The sequence below is a fragment of the Chenopodium album genome, chromosome 4, assembly GCF_948465745.1.
Source record: "Chenopodium album chromosome 4, dcCheAlbu1.1, whole genome shotgun sequence".
NCBI classification, from domain to species: Eukaryota; Viridiplantae; Streptophyta; class Magnoliopsida; order Caryophyllales; family Amaranthaceae; genus Chenopodium; species Chenopodium album.
Window position 1 is genome coordinate 2,657,897 of NC_137837.1, and position 22,142 is coordinate 2,680,038.

The 22,142-nt window shown below is 41.0% G+C and overlaps 1 protein-coding gene and 1 non-coding gene across 2 annotated transcripts; both read right to left on the bottom strand.

The window, feature by feature from the left end:
- Positions 1–2,337: 2,337 nt before the first annotated feature.
- On the bottom strand, positions 2,338–4,673 carry LOC145626309 (early nodulin-like protein 18). The gene is made up of 2 exons (XM_081678735.1): positions 4,323–4,673; positions 2,338–3,078 (listed from the first exon to the last, which is right to left on the bottom strand). Exons 1-2 carry the CDS (start codon positions 4,531–4,533, stop codon positions 2,531–2,533), a joined length of 759 nt encoding a protein of 252 aa, XP_081534861.1. The 5' UTR covers positions 4,534–4,673; the 3' UTR covers positions 2,338–2,530.
- Positions 4,674–16,312: 11,639 nt separating this feature from the next.
- On the bottom strand, positions 16,313–16,419 carry LOC145629641 (small nucleolar RNA R71). The gene has a single exon (XR_014111802.1). It is a non-coding gene; the product is annotated as a small nucleolar RNA R71 (small nucleolar RNA).
- Between the last annotated feature and the right edge of the window lie 5,723 nt (positions 16,420–22,142).

Consider the following 22,142-nt stretch of genomic DNA (forward strand, 5'->3'; position numbering starts at 1 on the left):
ATTCCGCTTATGGTGTTAGTGATTTTCTAATTTATTGATCTTTTATTTTCTTGATAAATAAGAACATCACTAGTGACATTAACTTTGTGATCATATGTGATATGTGTAGTTTTGCTAGATGTAAAGATCGAATTATGTAGTTCATGAAAGAGTCACTAGTATTGGCAAATGGCAATAACAACTTTGTGGCCGTGTCTAAGTATTCACTTACAAAAAAGAGTCATAAAGCAATTAACAATCATGAAAAACTTTACATATTTTGTTTGTTTAATTAGTTTTGGCAATATGTAAATATTGCAACTAAGATAAATAAGTATATTGGCATTGTAACGATATTTAAGTATAAGGTACAACTCCTTACGAGGGTAATTCTCACTAAGACAAAATAATATGAGTTGTGAGAATAATGTTACAAGGAAAGCGTTATATGCAAAACATTGGCAAATATATGATTATGATTTGGAAATGAAATTGAAGTAAAATGCAGTCACACTACTAAAAATTCAAATGAAAACAAAAACACAATTCATATTATTATTGATAGTTTATCTCATTTCTTCTATGTCGTATACTCCCTTGCTAATAAAAAAAAATTATTTAGAATACTATTCTCGAGTTTTCAAATAAGACTATCAAGAAGAAACGAGTGAATGTAGACCATGACTACAAGGCTAGCCTTTGTAGTCTTTGCTTAATTGGGATTACAACAACAATTTCCCCAAGGGCCACCATTGTAATAGCATTCACCACCATGTATGTAACCAAGGCCAACACAATAATTAAAGCATCCTTTATCCTTAAAATATGCGCAACTATTGTTGCATACTGCCCATTTTCTTTGAAACAAGGGAGTTTTTCCTTCAACTGAAAAATCAAGAATAACATTCCAAATTAGTTAAAGATTTAAATCATTTAATTAATGCAATAATGGAGCATATAAAAAAAGAAAATAGAATTAAACAAAATAATGACATATGAAAGCACAAGGTAAATCAGATATTTTTTAAAAAAATCAACAATAACCTATGCAATAGTATGTGTTAATTCAATGTATAGTATTTATCTATCATTTTCTCATAATTTAAAGTAGTATGTAATTAAAAGTCATATGAATTAGAACAAAAAGAATTAGAGATAGTTTTTTTTTTTTGTTTTTTTTAAAAAAAAAAACTTTTAGTACTCCATATAATTAAATAAATCTTGCATAAATTTGTATACTACCTTCATCATTGCCTCAAAAAATAATCAAATTTGAAGAACTTGTAGTTTAAAGACGAGCAAATTTTTGTCAAAAAAAAAGAAAAAAAAAAGAAGAAAAAGAAAAGGTCGAGCAAATTATAAGACAAAACATTGCAATGCAATACCATTGTTTGTGGCAACAAAAGCCAACAAGCAAAAGATCATAACTTCTTTTAGCATTGTGAAAAATGTTGAAAAATGACTCCGAATTTCTCAAAATTTGTGTTCTAATTTTTTTTGTGACACTATATTCAATCTCTTATTAGTCTTATATATAACTCATTACACACTTAGTTTTACATAAATATTCAATACAAGTTATATTTACAATAATAATTTTCAACCTAAAACTTCCGCATTTACCATTCATTGATTCTTATAATATTTGACTTTAAGAGAAAATGTAAAGAATAATTGCGTAAGTTACGATAATTAACAAATTTCTATGAAGATTTTTTCCCTACCGTTATACTCAAATCTCTTACCATACAAATTAGGTTATTTTTCAAATGAAAAGATCATACAAAAAATTGTATCCTTTTAAAAATTTACAATATTCCATACTAATAAGATTCCCTTATATTATTCATATTACATAAAGATACATATACTTCACAATCAGCTCTTCTCTAAAGTATCATTAAAGATTAAATTAGGATACAAGACTTAACATTTTTTGTTAAAAGAAATATTACTTACCGTGCAATTTATAAAGTAAGAAATCAACAATGCTAATTTGTTACCCAAAAAGAAAAACACAGATGATAATATGTCTTATTGTTATAGGATTTTATTATTACAAATTTACAAGTACATTATAGGGGACACTAGTTAACAGACAAGACTCTCTGAAGTCTAAAGTGGCTAGAGAAATTGATCCCACAACCTCTCAATTATTATATACAAATACAATCCGTACAAGACCAAGTATTACTTGGTATTACTTAAGAGTATATTTCGTACTCTTCAAAGAAAGCTCCCACTTCATAACGTCCCCTCAATTTCCTGAACAAATATACATGATCAATCATCTAAATGAGCACGGACCAAGATTAAAATTTGACAAACCAATCATGTTTAATTATAAAAAAATACAAGTAAATTACTTTGTAAGGACCGTAGTAACTAATATATTACATGTGAATAATGAAAGTATGTGTTCAAAACACCAAATACATATGAAAAAAAAATTTAGTGTGGAAAATTGCCAAAAGAATATGTAAATAAAAATGTACTTGTATATATTTGGGTAACACTAAACTAGCAACCTCCTTAAAAATGTATGAAATCATCAAAGAAGAAGCAAAACCCCACCAATCAAACTAGCAAAGAACATCTTCCAATTAGGCAAAAAACCAGCTACATTGTTGGATTTTTTAGCATCATCATCATCTTCGTCACCACCACTAGTACTATCCTCGGGTACGTTCTTAGGGTGGTTAAAATCCGAGGATATGATGGTATCCGGGGCAGATTGATCATCCCCTGAGTCGGGATTATCCGGCCCTGGGGCAGCATCTGCCCCAGTGGCGGGAGTGGGACCGGGACCCACAGCGAAGTCGGGGTTGTTCTTAAGGCTAGGAGGCAATCCTTTACCATGAGTCACATTAATAGAAAACTTTTGACCATTCATACATTGCTCTCCATCATAATCCCCTGAGAAAAAATATGATACACCTTCTTTCATTAGGGGAACAGCTACTGTTATAGGGCGTACAACCGTGGAATTTGGTGCAGTGCTTGACCATTGCACATTGTCGTCGCCTTGAGAATCACATGAAGTGTATGTTGTGGAGTTGAATGTTTGGATTACCGTATGATTACTATCAGTGTTGAAAACTACACGTATAGAGTTAAAAAAATATGATTAATATTCAGTCAAATAGTTTCAAACTTTAAATAATAACGATTCAATTAACACAACATTTCACCTTACACCCGAGTTTGAACTAATTTATATGTGATGTATACTGTACATGCATATGTTATGCAATACGCGCACACAAACATACACACCGTTGTTCATATTGATAGGATTGCGCTAAAATTTTATATTTACATGTGACGGTTGCTTCATCCACCTATTTTAGCAATACTTTAGATTTTTCTAATGCCCCATATCTAAGAAACTTAGACACCTAACATGCAATTGTTGTAATATGCTAATAATGCCGACACTGGGTCAAGTTTTCAATAAGACTCACAAGATAAGTACTTTTACTTACTTTTTTATCATTATTAATTACTACAACTACATAAATTAAATTAAGTAGATATTATTATAAAACCTTATAATATCTAACCTCCAAAAACCGTTTTTAACCTTGCACAAACTTTTTTCTTAGTTTTTGTTACTAGAAACACATTAAACAAGAGAACGGTAAAAAAGTTAGGAGTATTTCTATTTATGGTCTAAATCTTGAACCTTTGTATTGCAATTCGTGTTTTCTAAAGGGCTTTTGTAACTAGATGTTTAACATATGCTTTGCTTGTGAATTGAAGCTTTGAATCATCTACTACTTATTAGTACATGTACTTTTAGACCCAAAAGTTAAAAGCATAAAATGGCAATCTCAGTACTTAAATAGCTTGTTATTGAGGCAATCATCACTAAAAGGGTACGGAGTACTTATTGGACTATTAGTAGTAAACTACCTTAGTTGAAGTTTAACGATGACATCTAATACTTGGGATCAAATCATGTCTACATTACTACTTTTTCCATATTTTTATACAAAATAAAAATGAAAAAATAAGAGCTCCCCCTAATAAAATTCAGCGCATTTCATTTACGTTTTCATAACTTAATGATCTATAAGCTTAAACTTTTAGAATATGTGATTATTAGCTTATGAATTGAAACATTATCACACAAACGCAAAACAATGATACATAAAATGGAACCAAATAAACAAGATTATAAGATTAATCATACAATTAACATAAACATAATGAAATTAGTACTTAATCTGTAGTGGGTTTTTAGACAATCAGCTATAAAATCAATTAATCAATAATTATGATACCATAACATATGATGATTAAAAAAACAGAGGAAAACAGAGAAAGATTGATGAACTTACTGAGGAAATCACCCAAAGAGAAAGATTTTCCAGAAACCCATTTTTCATAATCGACACTAGATTTGGAAGATTTATCATACCAACCCAAAGAATCTCCAACTGTATAATTTTTGTAAGCTTCAATACTTGGAATTTCTTGTAAAATTAAACAGAGGAAAAACAGAGCAAAACAGAGCATATTATTATTGGAGGCAAGTATTCTCTGTTTCATGATTATACTCTTTTTGAGAACTGTTTGATAAAATGGAGTTTATTGGTTGGATATTTATGTTAGAGATAACTGATAAGATTTGTACTAGTATTTTATTTTCTAGTAAGAATAAAGAACATGGAATTTTGCAGCTGCCACATTACCACCTTTTAAAAGGGATGAAATAATGAATGCCCCTTAACAGTCAACTCTTCCTTAATATTACCACATTGGCCTTGCTGTCCCTATTCCATGTTACATTGTTGTTGTAGACTCTATGAGCTCTACAGGGAATACATTTTCCGTCTCAAATTAGTTGTAACATTTAATTGCCTTATCAAGTGTGATTCTAAACAAATTGATTGCGATAGGGAGAAATTTTTGTTATATTTAGTGTATCATGGTCTCCATGCAAAAATAACTAGTCCTTTTCTTTTTAAAAGTGCTAAAGGGTATATTTGATTTGTTCTTAAGAGATTACATGGCGCAACACAAAAAGTTATAAATTAATTACGGTATAAATGGCTAAAAGCCTTAAACTAATGTAAAGGGTTTTTGATAAAATAGTAATACTGCAAATTGAAAGATAAAATTTGCGAAACTAGCATTATTTAATGTTTTAGTCAAATATAACCGACTAATTCTTAAATTACCAATAAGAGGATTTTACTATCTCAGCTAGAGATATCATCACCACTTTAACATTTGTTAGGAGAGCTTCCATCCCATACGACGTCTTACCAACCTGATTTCGAATTAGTCATAATATGATAGTTGTTTGGGTCCAATTTAGTCCAATTGGGCCTAGTCATTAAATGATCCAATTAAAATCCCAAGGTCCAGGTTCAACTCTCCAATTGTGCTAAAGTCAAGGTCAGTCCACCAGACATGTCAATTGGGCCACGGCCCACATTCTCCATATGTGCTAAGGTATAAAAGCCTTCAATTCATTCATTTGTATACGACACACAAAGCCTCAAGCAATTAATTCTCTTGCATAGCTTTCTCTCTCTACACATTGTACTGACTTTAGCATCGGAGGGGCCTTCCTCGGCAACACCCCCGAGGCTAGTTTACGTGTGTTTGCTGTGCAGGAAACCTTCGGCCTAACATCCCTTGGACCGAATCCAGTCTTCACCACTTCAGCGGGCCTTCGACAAGGCCCCATTGTTTTCACCCGAAACAATTTGGCGCCGTCTGTGGGGAAGACTTTCAAAAAATCTTTAAGCCAAATTTCTAATCAAAATCATCTTGCAATCATCTTAGTGGCAATGGCTAAGAACCGCAAGAGCAAAAGCCTCCGTCAAGGAGCAGGCGAAAAGCCTAAAACTCCTACACCATCACCCTCACCGGACCGGAACTCTCCCAAGGGTGCCAGTTCGGGAGGAGGATCATACAGGGAGGATTCCCTTTCTCCCGTAATTCACAACTCTCATCAGAGGCCGAGTCCCTCTCGGTCTAGTAGAGATCAGTCCGGTCATAGGACTCATTCCGTGCCCCAAAGCCAACCATTGACCGTCCGCTCTCATTCCCACACTCAGCCGAGGACCCCTTTGACGGGGCCCAGCTCGGAGGAGGTGGCGAGAGCGCTGGCAGTGCTCATGGAGGCCATGAGGGCACAAAATATGCCTCCACCTCGCGATCGAACCCCTCCGCATACCCGACATCAGCGGAGGAAGCTAGACCATGATGGTGGAATACCTCCTTCCTTCCGGGAACTGGAAAAGTGGGAAGAGGATACCTGGAGAACCGAGAGAGAGAGGAAAAAGAACCCTCAATTTTTCTCGCGATCCTCAACCTCTCGGCCAGAAACGCATAAGAGCAGCAGCTCAGCTTCTCGGCCAGAATCTGCTCGCCGAGCACAACCTGAGACTGTTCGCCGAAGCGTTCTCGACCGACTCGGCGGCAAGGAACCGAGCGTGCACAGTCGCCTCTCGTTCCCTGCAGCCGAAGCCCAAACTTCCCAGCCAGGGACGAAAACCACTCCTACCTCTCTAAGAGGGCGGAGCGCGGTCCCTTCGGCCAGGAACAAGGGCAAGGCTGTTATGCTACCCACCAGTTCGCCATTTGAGCAATGGATACTGGAAGAGCACGTGCCCACGGTTAAAATACCGTCGCACATTACATATGATGGGACTTCGGATCCGAAGGACCACATTGCCTCGTATGAGGCTCACATGCATCTTTGCCCCAGGTCCGAAGCGACTTGGTGCAAATATTTTCCAACCACTCTCAAGGGGGTCGCGCAAGCATGGATCTCCAAGGGAGTGAAACAAGGCTCTATAACAGGGTGGGACGATCTGTCCTCCAAATTTAGGAGCAAGTTTTCCACGGCAAACCGCCGAGAGAAGACTACTGCAGAACTCATGGGTCTGCAACAGGGGGAGACCGAAAGCCTCCGAGACTACCTGACCCGTTTCAGCAACGAGTCATCCAGCGTCTCTCAGCTGGACCAGGGGTTAGCCGTTTTTGCAATGTAGAATGGCCTTCAGCCTGGGAAGTTCCTAGACTTCATGGTCATGCATACCCCGCAGACCTTGGAGGAAGCTCTGAATGCCTCGGATAAATTCATCCGAGCCGAAGAGTGGAACAAAACAAAAACCCAACCTCAATCTGGGGGAGGGAAGCAAAAACAAACACCCTTGTCTGAAGGCCAAGGCCAGAGGACAAAGGGAAAGGCCAAGGCCTCGGAACAATCTTCGGCCAACGAGCCGAGGAAGGAAAAATCTGCCTCGTTCACAGGTAGATACGAGTCTTACACTCCGCTCTCTCTTCCACGCGCCAAAATTTACAGCGTGACGAAAGAAGAGCAGAGTTACCGAAAGCCGAGACCACTCCCAGAGTGGTATCAGCGAAAAAATAAAAATCAGTGGTGCGAGTTCCACGAATCTCCGGGACATAACACTGAGGAGTGTATCCAGCTGAAGGACCAGATCGAAGACATGGTCCGGAAGGGATACTTGAAAAAATACATCGCGGATCACCGCGAGAAAAAGGAGGCCGAGAAGTCAGCAAAGGACTCTCGGCAAGACCTCGACTTCCCCCGGAAGAACAGTAAAAATGCGGAGGGAAAATTCTCTCCGATCAATGTTATCTCGGGAGGAATATGCTCTCGGAGGGAACACAAGCGACACCTTAGGGCTCTGACCCACCAGGTGAACAACGCCGACATTCAGCCTCCCCAGTCGCCGGTGCCGAACATGACGTTCACAGCCGCCGACTGCCGGGGGGTGACGTTCCCTCACGAGGATCCGTTGGTGATCATCGCCACGGTGGCCAACCACGACGTCAGCAAAGTCCTTGTTGACGGTGGCAGCGGAGCAAACATTCTATTCCGAAAGGCCTACAATCAAATCAAGCTGAAGCCCAAGCACCTTACGCCAGTACCCTACCCGGTATCCGGATTCAATGGGGCTTCAACTTACCCAGATGGGAAGGTGACACTTCCTGCCACCATCGGCTGCGATGAAGCAGCCAGAAATGTCATGACTGAATTTTTGGTCATTGACGCTCCTTCAATGTACAATGTGATTTTGGGGAGACCCATAATTCACGAGATCCAAGGGGTCGTCTCAACTTATCATCAGCTGATGATTTACGTCTCAGACGCCGGCTTCCCCGAAAGGATCCAGGGCAGCTAAAAGGACGCCCGAAGGTGCAACTACCTCAAGCCATCCACTAGTCGCCCAGATGACGACGACAAGGATGAGGAGGAGAAAGAAAAAGAAAGAGAGCCAAGCACAAAAAAGCCGAAAGGCCTAAGCGCTTCGGCTCAAGGTTCTGTGCCCAGAGAAAAAGGGCCAGAAAGGGAAAAGGCTAGCTCTTCATCTGAGCCGAAAGACTCAGAGAGCCAGCCGAAGAACAAAAAGTCTGGGACGCCGGCTGACATAGACAGCAGGCCAGATTGTGAAGAGTCCAGTCCATCAGCAATGGACATGGACCAGCAGACTGAAACGGTCGAATTGACCGAAGGAGACGCGGAGAAATGTGTAACAATCGGGATGGACCTTGATCCGAACACCCGTTGTGAACTTATTCAGCTCCTTCGGGACAACAGAGATGTGTTTGCTTTCTCGGCAGCTGACATGCCCGGGATAAGTCCAAACCTCATCTCCCATAAGCTTAACGTTGACCCAACGTGTCGACCAATTAAGCAAAAGAAGCGGAGTTACTCTGCAAATAAGAACCGAGACATCGCAGCCGAGGTCAAAAAGTTGCTGGAGGCAGGCTTCATCGAGCCTTGTCAATATCCAGAATGGCTGGCAAATGTGGTGATGGTTCAGAAGGCCAATGGTACCTGGAGGATGTGCGTTGACTTCACGGACCTAAATAAGGCTTGTCCGAAGGACTTCTATCCCTTGCCGAGGATCGATCAGCTAGTCGACTCGACAAGTGGCCATGCCTTGCTTAGTTTCATGGACGCATTCTCAGGGTATCATCAGATCTTCATGCACCCCGACGATCGAGCAAAGACGGCATTCGTCACGAACGCCGGGGTGTACAATTATAAAATGATGCCCTTCGGATTGAAAAATGCGGGGGCAACCTATCAAAGGCTGGTGGATCAAGTTTTCGCCGATCAAAAGGGCCGAAACATGGAAGTCTATGTTGACGATTCGATCGTGAAAAGCAAAAAATCTGAGGACCATGTTAAGGACCTGGCTGAAACCTTCGCCACCTTAAGAAAGCATCAAATGAAGCTGAATCCGAAGAAGTGTGTCTTCGGCGTGAAGTCAGGGAAATTCCTTGGGTTCATGGTCAGCAAGAGGGGGATTGATGCCAATCCCTCCAAAGTCAAAGCAGCGCTTGACCTTCCCGAGCCAAAAACAAAGCGGGATGTTCAGCGGCTCACCGGAAGAATGGCAGCCCTTTCGAGGTTCATTTCCAGAGCTTCGGATAAGGGGTTACCTTTCTTCAAAGCCCTGAAACTCCCGAAAACAAAGGAGCTCGTTTGGGAGGAAGAGCAAAAAGAAGCCTTCAAGCAGCTTCGGGAGCATCTGGCTCAACTCCCAACGCTGGCTAGCCCAGCAGAGGGAGAAACTTTGTATCTGTATGTGGCTGTTAGCCCAGCCACCATTAGTGCAGTACTGCTGAAGGAAGAAAGAAAAATTCAGCAACCGATCTATTTCGTCAGTCACACCCTGACGGATGCCGAGACTCGCTACCCTCTACTCGAGAAAGTCGCCTTTGCGGTAGTGGTAGCGGCTCGGAAGCTGAGGCCCTATTTTGATTGCCATCAGATAGTGGTCTTAACTGATCAGCCGTTGGAAAAAGTTCTCGGCAGAGTTGAAAAATCTGGTAGGCTGGCCAAGTGGGCTTTTGAGCTCACCGAATTCAGCATCAGCTACCAGCCGAGGGCTGCCATAAAGGCTCAAGCTCTAGCGGATTTCTTGGCCGAATGCTCGTACCAAGAGACGCTAGATAATGAAAGGAAAGTCTGGACTGTGTTTACGGATGGATCCTCCACCGTAAATGGTTCAGGGGCAGGGGTAGTGATAACCTCTCCCGAAGGCAAATCCTTTGAGTATGCACTAAAATTTTCTTTCAAGGCTTCGAACAACGAAGCTGAATATGAGGCAGCAATCGCTGGCCTAGAGCTGTGCATCTCCCTGAAAGCCGAGCATGTCTGCCTGAAAACAGACTCTCAGCTAGTTGCATATCAGATCAGTGGCAGCTACGAGGCCAAAGAGCCCTCCATGATAGCCTATCTTGCCAAGATCAAATCAGTCATTGCAAAGCTGAGAACCTTTGAGGTTCAACTGATCCCAAGGGGTCAGAATACTCAGGCCGATGCACTCTCCAAACTTGCTAGTTCAACTCTCACTGAGCTGAGCAGATCTGTATATGTGGAGGTGCGTCGAGAAAGAAGTGTCGACGAAGCACCTGAAGTGTGCTGCGCTGACCCAGAGCCCAGCTGGATGGACCCCATCCTAGCTTTCAAGCTTCGGGGAGAGATTCCCGAAGATAGAATTTTGGCCTCCAAGCTGAAGAGAACCAGCTCAAGGTTCATCGTCTTCAGGGGGGAGCTTCTGAAAAAATCCTTCTCAGCCCCATTGCTGAAATGCGTGGGACCGACAGATGCAGATTATATCCTACGGGAGATTCACCTCGGCATCTGCGGGAACCACATCGGGGGAAGGACCTTAGCCCATAAGGCATTGAGGGCCGGATATTACTGGCCCACCATGATCTCAGATGCTAAGGAGCTGGTTCGGAAATGCGAAAAATGTCAAAAATTCGCACCAGTTATCCATCAGCCAGCTAGGGATCTTCAGCCGATTCTTAATCCACTCCCGTTTGCCCAATGGGGACTGGATATACTGGGACCATTTCCAGATGCTATGTACCAGAAAAAATGGCTGATAGTCGGTGTTGATTACTTCAGTAAATGGATCGAGGCCGAAGCAGCCTCGAACATTACAGAGCAAACTGTCAGAAAATTTATCTGGCAGAATATCATCACTCGTTTCGGCATCCCGAGAGTATTTGTCTTCGATCATGGGAGACAATTCGATAACTTACCGCTGAAGCGGTATACAGATCAGTTCGGCATCAAACTGGCATATTCAGCGGTATGCCACCCGCAAAGTAACGGACAAGCCGAAGCTGCAAATAAACAGATCCTAAATGCCCTCAAAAAGAGGGTGGAGGATCAAAAGTCCAAGTGGATGGAGGAGCTCCCAGGAACCCTTTGGTCCCTACGGACAATTGAAAAAGAGGCAACGGGCTATTCACCTTTTGAACTGGTGTATGGTGCCGAAGCCGTCCTCCCAGTGGAAATTGGCTCTGAGAGCTTACGGGTGCACCACTTCTCAGCTGAGAATGAGCAACTGATGAAGGAATCTCTCGATTTCCTCGACGAAGTAAGAGACTCAGCCCGAGACAGAATGGCTGCTTATAAGCAGAGAATCAGCAAATTTTACAACCGAAGGGTCCATGCAAGGCCCCTCAAAATTGGAGACCTTGTCCTTCGGAATGCTGCCGCAGTTCAGAAAGGCCGAATCCATGGAAAACTCTCAGCTACATGGGAAGGGCCCTACGAGATCAGTGATGAGCTTCAGCCAGGGACATACCGACTTCGGCAGTTGGATGGAACTGAGTTGAAAAATCACTGGAACGCTGATGTACTGAAGAAATATCATGTGTAAACCCTTCGGGGCAGAACAATCTTTGTAAGTACATTTTGAATTAATGAAAGGCCTTGGAGCCACCATTTATATAAACATTTGCGACTTTTTATTCTTTCAAAGTTTTCTTTGTTCTATCTACTCTTTAAGGGTTTTTATTCAGCCCTGTCTGAAACCTTCGCCTCCGGGTAACTGGATTTCGGATTGCTGACAAACCCGTCTTTTTAAAGAACACTGGTCTTCCAGCTGAAGTCAAGCTTCAGTAAGACTTGTTCTCCAAAGACATGAGTCCATGGACAAGTCTGGGATATTGCCTTAACTGAGCCTCGTATCCCAGAAAGCCATTATCCGAAGCATTGCCTTCAGTTGGCCCTGTGTTTCGGATATCCATTTCTAAAGATAGACAGAAAATCAAGGATATCAGCAACTGTTGGAAATTTTTTATTCAGCCCTGTCTGAAACCTTCGCCTCCGGGTAACTGGGTTTCGGATTGCTGACAAGCTCGTCTTTTTAAAGAACTCCGGTCTTTCAGCTGAAGTCAAACTTCAGTAGGACTTGTTCTCCAAAGACTTGTTCTTCATTCTGGGGTATTGCCTTAACTGAGCCTTGTATCCCAGAAAGCCATTGTCCGAAGCATTGCCTTCAGTTGGCCCTGTGTTTCGGATATCCATTTTCAAAAGATAGAAAAATAAAACCCAGCTCAGTAATCCAAAGACTTGAATCTTTAGATTTCTGAGGGGGCAAGAGGCACTACCAGTGCAAGTCTATGTTCAGCAGAACTCTTTAAGCCGAAAGCTTTGCACTTCGCGAATTTTTTACGAAAATTTCTCAAGATCAGAAACAGTAAAGCATTCAAAATAAGACAAAGCAGTTGAAGAAAGGAACATCAGATTAATAATTCATGCTCAGAAAGTGAGCTACAAGTTCAAATAAATCAAAGACTGTATCGGCAGCCGCCCACAAGCGGAAAATAACAGCTGCCGAAATACGTACAGAAACAAAAATAAACTGTTTGTACGACAAGGCAAGCTGAAGCAAAAAAAACAAGGCAAAAAATTCAGAAAGCGGCAAGTCTAAAGTTGAGCGCACGATGAACCGCAAGATTCTGAAGACGACTGCCCGAGTTCCTATGCTTCAGCCCGAGGATCAGACTGATCAGCGTTGTTGGACCCCATGGTGGCCTCAGCCCCAGCAGCAAAAGAGGCGGGCTTTGCACCCTGCTGGGCCTCCCTCTCCCTCCGTTCAGCCTCCAACTCCTCCCTCTCAGCTTCTTCTTCGGCTTCCTCAGCCTTAAGGATTTCAGCTTCGATTGGAGTTGCATATTTCATGTGAGGGTCTTCGGGATCCTGGACCCATTCAGCACATTTGGACCAGTCAAGCTTCGGCTCAGCATGTAGGCAGACTCTTCGGCACACTCTGAACCCGTTTCTAAAACCCATTTCATACTCTTCTTGGGTATAGATGCGAACCTTGAGTAGAGCCTCAGCATCAGCCAGCTTCTTTTTCGTCTCCTCCAAGTCTTCTTTGGATTTCTTTAGCTCATCAGCAAGCTTGGAGGAAGACTCTTTCTGCTCGTCCAGTTCCTGCTGAAATTGGGAAGCCTTGGTCTGAGCTTGGGTCAACTTATCTTCCCTGACCTTCAGCTGATCCTCAGCCTCTTGGAGCTTGGCAAGTTGAGCTTCAGCGGCAGTAGCAGCTTCGGAGAGTTGGACATTACGAGCCTGGAGCGCCTCTTCAGCAGCCATTCTGCTGGCTTCAAGAGCTTCCAACTTCTGCTGCACTTCAGCCTGTGCAGCAGTTCCTTCTTGGATTCGGCTCCCGATGGCAGCTTTGAATTTGGAAATATCCACTCCCATGTGCTCCTGAAGAAATTTTTCCCCTTCCATCAGCGAGGGGAAAACTTCCTTCTCCATGGCATCGCAGAAGGTCTGAAGGGCTTCAGCAGCTTTCTTTTCATACTCTTCACCCTTCTGCTGCTTCTCTTCAGCCGCTGCTTGCTTCAGCTTGGCAAGCTTTAGCTCCTCTTCGGCTACCTTCTTGTCGTACTCAGTAGCGTCAACCCTATCTTGTAGGGTATCTATCAGCTCTACAGTGAGAGTCTGATTGTGCACAAATTGGAAACAGGGGCACAAGTCAAAAAAAAAAAAAACAAAACAAACAAAAACACAACTGAAGAGCTGAAGTGAAAAAGAGATCAAGGCAAAGGAGAATCACCTGCATCATCAGCAGTTGGTTAGACCTGGCTGGGTCTGGAACTGATCTGCTGGATTCGCCCATCCCAGTGATGTATCCATTTTATATAGTATTTTACCCCCGTCCCTTGGTCATAGTTAGTAGTGTTTTTGGCTCTTTAGAGCCACTTTTATTACTAATTGGTGTTTTCTAGTGTTTTCGTAGATTTGGTTGACTTTTGCAGGGATTTATGCTTTTGGAGTATTTTCCCGAGATATTTAGGAGCAATCACGAGCACTGGAGAAGCACGACCAGATTTTATAGCCCAGGGCCGGTTGGAGCCATCGAACCGGTGATTAAGGGCTCGGTAGAGGTGATACCGGGGCGTTTGGACCGAGTATTCAAGACCCAAAGAGGAAACCTAGATTGGCCCGAAGAATTGGAGCCCAATCGAAGTCCAAATATTGGCCCAAATGATCCGCCCGGCCAAAAAGGCTGGCGCCCGGAGGCGCGCCCGGCCGGGCGGGAGAAGCGCCCGGTGACGCGCCCGGCCGGGCGCGAGATAGCTATTAAAGATAAAAAGGCGCGCCCGATCGGGCGGTGCCTCGCCCGATCGGGCGCGTGTTTATTTAGGAGACGATTAACGTCGTTTTAATTTGTTTCAGTTTAGGATTTTTGTACGGAGTATAAATACTCCTCCGTAATACGATTTTTGGGGATCTTCTTCTTCTTCTTCTCTTAATCCTTTCTCCTAGACTTTCTCTCTCTACTTAGTTTTCTCTCTCTTAATCACTCTCTAAACTTTTGTTCTTATTTCTTTGATTAATTCCAGATTTACTTTGGTGACGATTTCTCTTCCCTTAATCTTAGTTATTTATTTTATTCCTTTGATCATGATTTATTTTATTGCTTTGCTTAGTCTATATTTAATAATGTGTGAGTAGTTTAATTTCTAGGGTTCATGGGGATCTAATAAATGATATGAAGGGGTAAATTATTGTTGTTGATTATTAATGCTAGATTAATTTCCTATTGATTGATTTAATGCTCTGTGACTAGATTAGGCCTATCTTTTATGCATGAGTTTGACAATATTGATTCAAGAATCGAGAGATGAGAATTAATGTTTAGGTCTAGTTTCAATAGGCAAGTTAATTTATAAATGGTTAAGTCAAGATTCGAGAGATGAGATTTAATACCGATAAGTTAATTGTGTGATTGTAATAAGTAGCGAGAGCCCTTTACAATCTGATTAATTGATGTATTGATGATTGACTATTATTGATTGTTGGTATTGCACGATGATTTCTTATTGGATTGTTTTAATGTTTTACAATTGCGGCTTGTAAAAGTATAGCGATATTAAATTGATGAATCGAGCAGATGTTAATTTGATATTAAAGGCTATTTTCAATAAGAACTTAGATCTAGTAAATTGCGAGAGCCTGTTAGGTCTATGTTGGTTAATAAATTGCGAGAGCCTGTTAATCATGTTATTTGTGCAATGTCAATGATTGATTACCCTATTTTGCCCCAGAATATTATTTATTGGTGAACCTATACCCTAGATCCTTTTATATATTATTTTCTCCCTTTTCTTACTCTTTTTAGTTTAGTTTCATATTCAACTTTTAATATTGGTCACTTAAATAATTTAGATTATAATATTTAATTAGGAGTAAAAAGACTTGTTTCCCTGTGGAGATCGACCCTACTTCCCTATCTACTTTAGTTAGTGAATTAGGTAATTATTTTTGATTAGGGGATACGACTTTATCCTGTCAAAATTTGGCGCCGTTGCCGGGGAAACGGTTATATTTTTATTTCTAATTGTTTTTATAGTTTAGATTATTTTCTCTTTTGCCTCAAGGGACATTAGTTCTTTGAGGTAGTACTAATATCTGTTTTTTTTTTTTAGTTCTTTGTTTATGCCCAGGTGTTCCAGATCAGGTTACATTCCATTCGATCCTGAGATCGAACGCTCGTTTCATAGACAAAAGAATCTTTACAGGCAGATCTTAGCAGATTCCGGGAGTAGTGATATTCTTGGAAATCCATTACCTTCCTCTAGTGATTCGGAGCATTCTTCTGATTCAGAACTAGAGATGGGTACACCACCACCTCCACCACCTCGTAAGCTTAGCGATTATTCGCAACCATCGCTGACAGATTTTCCGCATCTTTCTCCTACGCCCGATCTCGAGGGAGTCCGGTTCGAGATCAAGCCCCAATTCATTACGATGATAGAAAGGAAGCAATTCAGTGGAGCAAAGGGTGAAGATCCTAATCTTCACATTGCAGATTTCTGTCAATACTGCAATACTATTAGGCAGAATGGGGTAACGCAGGATCAAATCAGGGAGATTCTTTTTCCTTTTTCTTTATGTGGAAAAGCTAAATTATGGTTTAATGGTTTGAATAGAGCTGCACTTGGTATTACTAACTGGGAGACTCTTGCGTTGAATTTTTATAACAAGTATTACCCTGCAGAGAAAACAGCTCTATTGAGAAGCGCAATTCAAAATTTCGCCCAAGAGCCAGATGAGTCACTATATGAAGCTTGGGAGAGATTCAAAGACCTGCAGAGAGAGTGCCCTCATCATAACTTAGCACAGTGGCAGTTGATACAAGCTTTCTACAATGGGATCGGAAATTCTTCTAGAGCAATTTTGGATTCTGCAGCTAATGGGAGGTTTATGAACCTCAATGTTGATGATGCAGGTCAGGTTATTGAAGATATGGCGATCCATAATTCCCAATATGGGAATCCTAGAGGTTTTGCAAACAAGGGAAAACACCACGTCGATTCTGTATCCTTTTTGCAATCTCAATTAACCTCTATTTGTCAGAAATTGGATAACCTTACTACTGCTAATTCTAAAATAACTAATGTTTCTGCAATTGATAATAATGCTAATGATGCTTTCTGGGAAAATTGTGGAATTGTAGGTCATTGGGAACATGAGTGTAGGAGTTCTATGGAGCAGGTCAATGCTTTTCAGTCCATCAAGCAAAATAACCCATACTCCAACACCTATAATAATCCCGGGTATCGGAACCATCCTTACCTTTCCTATAGGAGCAGTAATGTGCAAAATCCCACACCTCCACCTCCACAACAACCAGCACCACCACCTCAGCAGAAATATTACCATCCCAATGCTGGCCAGAAAAACCAACCGCAAACTCCTCCACCACCTTCTGACCCAGCTTTATCAGAAATTAGAGCGATGTTAACTAGTATGCAAAAGCATATGGAGAGTAGAGACTCACAAATTGACTCGATTGTAGCCCACAATAAAGTCATAGATACTCAAATTGCACAGTTAGCCGCTGCTCTTCAGGTTCGCCCACAAGGAGCCCTACCATCGCAACCAGTACAACCCACAGATCAGGCGTTTGCAATTACCCTCAGGAGCGGTTCACACTATGATGGGCCTCCTATGCCCAAAGAAGATGAACCTGTTTCAACAGAAATTGCTAATCCTGATTCCTTTATACCAAGGGATATTAATCCTAGCCCTGCAGGGCTAAAGGGTAGTACTAATATTTCTGATGTTATATTGCAGGGTAAAACTCCAGGGAAGGTTGTAACTCAAGACAGGAGTAATGATGTGCAACAACCAATTATCAAACTACCATTCCCAAATCGAAATTTGAAAACCAAGGTGGATAAGCAGTTTGGTAAGTTCCTTGACATGGTGAAGGATTTGCAGGTAACAGTTCCCTTTACAGAATTAATCACGCAAATACCTTCATATGCAAAATTCATGAAAGAAATATTGACTAGGAAAAGGTCTATTAGTGAGGTAGAGACTGTCGCTTTTACTGCTGAATGCAGTGCCGTACTACAAAATAAATCTCCACCCAAACTAAAAGATCCCGGTAGTTTTTCTATCCCTTGTCATATTGGCAATTTAATGATTGATAATGCATTGTGTGATTTGGGCGCTAGTGTTAGTGTCATGCCATTATCTGTGTGTTTAAAGCTAAAAATGGGTAAATTAAAGTCTACTAATATTACTCTGCAAATGGCTGATCGTTCTTCTAAATACCCCATAGGCATTCTAGAAGACGTCCCTGTTAGAGTAGGTAAATTTTATATACCTGTGGATTTTGTTGTTCTTGATATGGCTGAGGATTTGCATACCCCAATTATCTTGGGTAGACCCTTCCTTAATACTGCTGGAGCAATTATAGATGTGAAATGTGGTAAATTGACACTATCAGTAGGGGATGATAAAATTGTTTTTAATTTGAATAATACCCCTAAAAGCCCCATGCTAGAGGAGAAGTGTTATAAAATTGATGTGGTTGGTAATTGTTCTAATAAGCCCCAAGCTTTTGTTAAAGATCCCTTGGAGGCGGTATCGTGTGTTGCATCTTCTACAGGTACAACTAACCAATGGAAAGAGGAAGTGGACGCAATAGAGAAAGCCTTATACTGTGAAGGTCTTGGTTTTGAAGATGAGAAGGTGGAAATGAGTACACAAGTTGCGGAAACTGAGCCTATAGTGAGAGTTCCACCAGATCGTGTTGTAATAGCTCAACAAAGTGATAAATCGAGGCAACCAATGGTCAAAAAGGGTTCTCAATCGAACAAGAGCAAAGAACCACCAGTTCAAGCCAATGAGGATCCACCCAATAAGGTGAATTGGCGCCTTACAGGGCGTGTTAGGAAGCCGAGTCGTGGTTTAAAAATTGCGCAACCAGGTGAAGAACCACCCGACCAGGCGATAGGCCAAGGGGCTTAACTTCCTGACATGTGGTAAGAGGGTCGTGCGGGACCTAAATAAACCAGCGCTTTACGGGAGGCAACCCGTATTTTTCTTGTTTTTTTTAGTCTTCTTTCTATTTCCTGTGAGAGGAGAGAGGAGAGAGTTTAATGAGTTTATTGAGTTGTACAGGTTAGAAGGAAAAGAGTTAGTCAAATTTGAAAAAAAGAGAAGGAGTCTCTCGTACCAAACATTGCCTCGGGCCCGACCGGGCGAAGGACCGCCCGACCGGGCGCGAGAGTTGACGAGTACGGATATTTCGACCGCCCGACCGGGCGGTATGGCGCCCGACCGGGCGCGAGAATGAAGAGAATTTAGAGGGTTTATACCGCCCTACCGGGCGGAGTGGCGCCCGACCGGGCGCGAGAGCGGATCAGCAAAACTGCTCCACTTTGACAGGCCATAACTTTTGCGTTTCTTATCCTTTTTTGGCGTGTGACCTATCGTTGGAAAGCTCTTCAAGTCTACTTTCCAATTCAATTGGAATCATTGAATTATCAATTATACATCAAAAGTTATGATCAGAATAGTGCGCCTGATTCAATTTTTATCTTTTTTTCCACTAACACTTTGTTTCTTTCTTGCCCAACTTTGTTCCAAAAAGATGCATTGCAATATTGAGGCTTTGGTGACATTGATGTGGTGATGATGAAGAGTAGTCACCTTGAATACTTGCTTCCCCTTAAGACAATGAGGACATTGTCTGATTTAGCTTGGGGGGAGGTTCTCGTGTTCATATGGTATATCTTTCACTCTCTCTCTTGGTATGCTTAGTGTAGTTTTACTGCTTTCCTAGTGTAGTTTTATTGCTTTCCTATAAGAAAAATACAAAAAAAATTGAAAAAAATAAAAAAATCCAAAAATACGTTCCAATGAATTGTAAATCATGCTTCTCTATGCCCCCATACTTGAGAAAATTTGTTTTGATTCTTGGTTATTGATGATAAGCATTGTGGACTTGTTGGTCATGATTTGAAGTTTAATTGCTTGGATGCCTAAACATGCGTCAATTTTGTCCAACTACTTGTGAATATAGTGCTTGACTAGTTGATTTGGTTAGGAATGTGTGTTTAGTTCCTGGTATGTCAATGAATTTGAGTATTGATTTGCAACTATGAGTAGTGTTTCATGACTCAATATTATGCACATGTGGAGGACGAAGGCATTTGTTCTTTTAGGTAGCCTTCAGATTTATTTAGATACATTTGTTCCCTTCTTGCTACCCATGTTGTTGCTTGTGCCCTTTTATTGTTTTTAGCCACATTACAAGCCATGTTTGCCCCGTTGGTTACTAGTCCCAAGCTTGGCTTGGGGGAGCTATTAGTGAGTGAGGTGAGGGAGTTTGTAGTGTGCACATTATTTGCACAGTTTGGGTGGGTTTGAGAAGTTATTTGTTCTTGATCATATTTTTGTTTTGATGAGTTTTATTGTGTATATATTTGAAAAAATAAAAGTGTGATGGAAAAAGAAAAAAGAAAAAAAGAAAAAAAAAATGAGAAAGTGAAAAAAAAAGAAAGTGAACTTCTAGAAAAAAAATGAAAAAAAGCAAAAGAAAAAAAAAGTGTTTAATGTACAAATTGTCTAAGTGAAGGTTTATCAAAAGAAAAGAAAGAAAGAAGTTGAGTTTCAGTGTAAATAATTGAGTTTTGAGTTCAAAATTTGTTTATTCACTCTAGTTCCATATCATCATATTTTTATGAGTGAAATTGTGAGTGTTGGGATTGTTTATGTTGTTTGGAGTAGTATTTGGTGGATTTGTGTTGGAGTTAGTTTTGTTGGAGATGTGTATGATCATTATATTTGGTCATGGGTTTATTAGGATATGGCTCCCTTTATGCATAGCCTTTCTCTCACATATTCCCAAATTTATCCTACCCTTTTCCCTAGCCTTACATTACAAGCTTTAAAAGACCTTTTGACCTTGTGCATAGAGTTGTGTGGATGTGAAAGTGTTGTTTATCAATGCGAGTTATGACTTGACATATTCCGAGTCGACTATTAGGTTGAGTGCTTATTTTTTTAAACACACGAGTGTGTGAGTTTGGGAGGGCATTGTTCACATAAAAGGGTGGTTGGAGAGCGATCGAGTACATCTTTTACTCGCCACATAAATGAGAGTCGAGTGTGTGAGCACTAGTCTTGAATTCTATATGCTCTTGTGGTTTGCTTTGTTTGACAATTGTTAGGGAAGAAAGGTAATTGGATGGATTTGATTGGTTGACTCTGAAGCGTGTTTATTTGATTTACCTTGGATCGCTTGTGCTTGATTTTTACTTATTGGGGTGAAGCATATTTATTGATTCATTGATGAGATCTTTGCTTAGGGACAAGCAAAGGTTTGGCTTGGGGGAGTTTGATGTATCCATTTTATATAGTATTTTACCCCCGTCCCTTGGTCATAGTTAGTAGTGTTTTTGGCTCTTTAGAGCCACTTTTATTACTAATTGGTGTTTTCTAGTGTTTTCGTAGATTTGGTTGACTTTTGCAGGGATTTATGCTTTTGGAGTATTTTCCCGAGATATTTAGGAGCAATCACGAGCACTGGAGAAGCACGACCAGATTTTATAGCCCAGGGCCGGTTGGAGCCATCGAACCGGTGATTAAGGGCTCGGTAGAGGTGATACCGGGGCGTTTGGACCGAGTATTCAAGACCCAAAGAGGAAACCTAGATTGGCCCGAAGAATTGGAGCCCAATCGAAGTCCAAATATTGGCCCAAATGATCCGCCCGGCCAAAAAGGCTGGCGCCCGGAGGCGCGCCCGGCCGGGCGGGAGAAGCGCCCGGTGACGCGCCCGGCCGGGCGCGAGATAGCTATTAAAGATAAAAAGGCGCGCCCGATCGGGCGGTGCCTCGCCCGATCGGGCGCGTGTTTATTTAGGAGACGATTAACGTCGTTTTAATTTGTTTCAGTTTAGGATTTTTGTACGGAGTATAAATACTCCTCCGTAATACGATTTTTGGGGATCTTCTTCTTCTTCTTCTCTTAATCCTTTCTCCTAGACTTTCTCTCTCTACTTAGTTTTCTCTCTCTTAATCACTCTCTAAACTTTTGTTCTTATTTCTTTGATTAATTCCAGATTTACTTTGGTGACGATTTCTCTTCCCTTAATCTTAGTTATTTATTTTATTCCTTTGATCATGATTTATTTTATTGCTTTGCTTAGTCTATATTTAATAATGTGTGAGTAGTTTAATTTCTAGGGTTCATGGGGATCTAATAAATGATATGAAGGGGTAAATTATTGTTGTTGATTATTAATGCTAGATTAATTTCCTATTGATTGATTTAATGCTCTGTGACTAGATTAGGCCTATCTTTTATGCATGAGTTTGACAATATTGATTCAAGAATCGAGAGATGAGAATTAATGTTTAGGTCTAGTTTCAATAGGCAAGTTAATTTATAAATGGTTAAGTCAAGATTCGAGAGATGAGATTTAATACCGATAAGTTAATTGTGTGATTGTAATAAGTAGCGAGAGCCCTTTACAATCTGATTAATTGATGTATTGATGATTGACTATTATTGATTGTTGGTATTGCACGATGATTTCTTA

Coding starts and splice junctions, on each gene's coding strand:
- LOC145626309 (XM_081678735.1), bottom strand. CDS start 4,533: ATGAAACAGAGAATACTTGCCTCCAATAATAATATGCTCTGTTTTGCT. Junction 3,079..4,322: donor CTCTTTGGGTGATTTCCTCA/GTAAGTTCATCA, acceptor CTATACGTGTAG/TTTTCAACACTGATAGTAAT.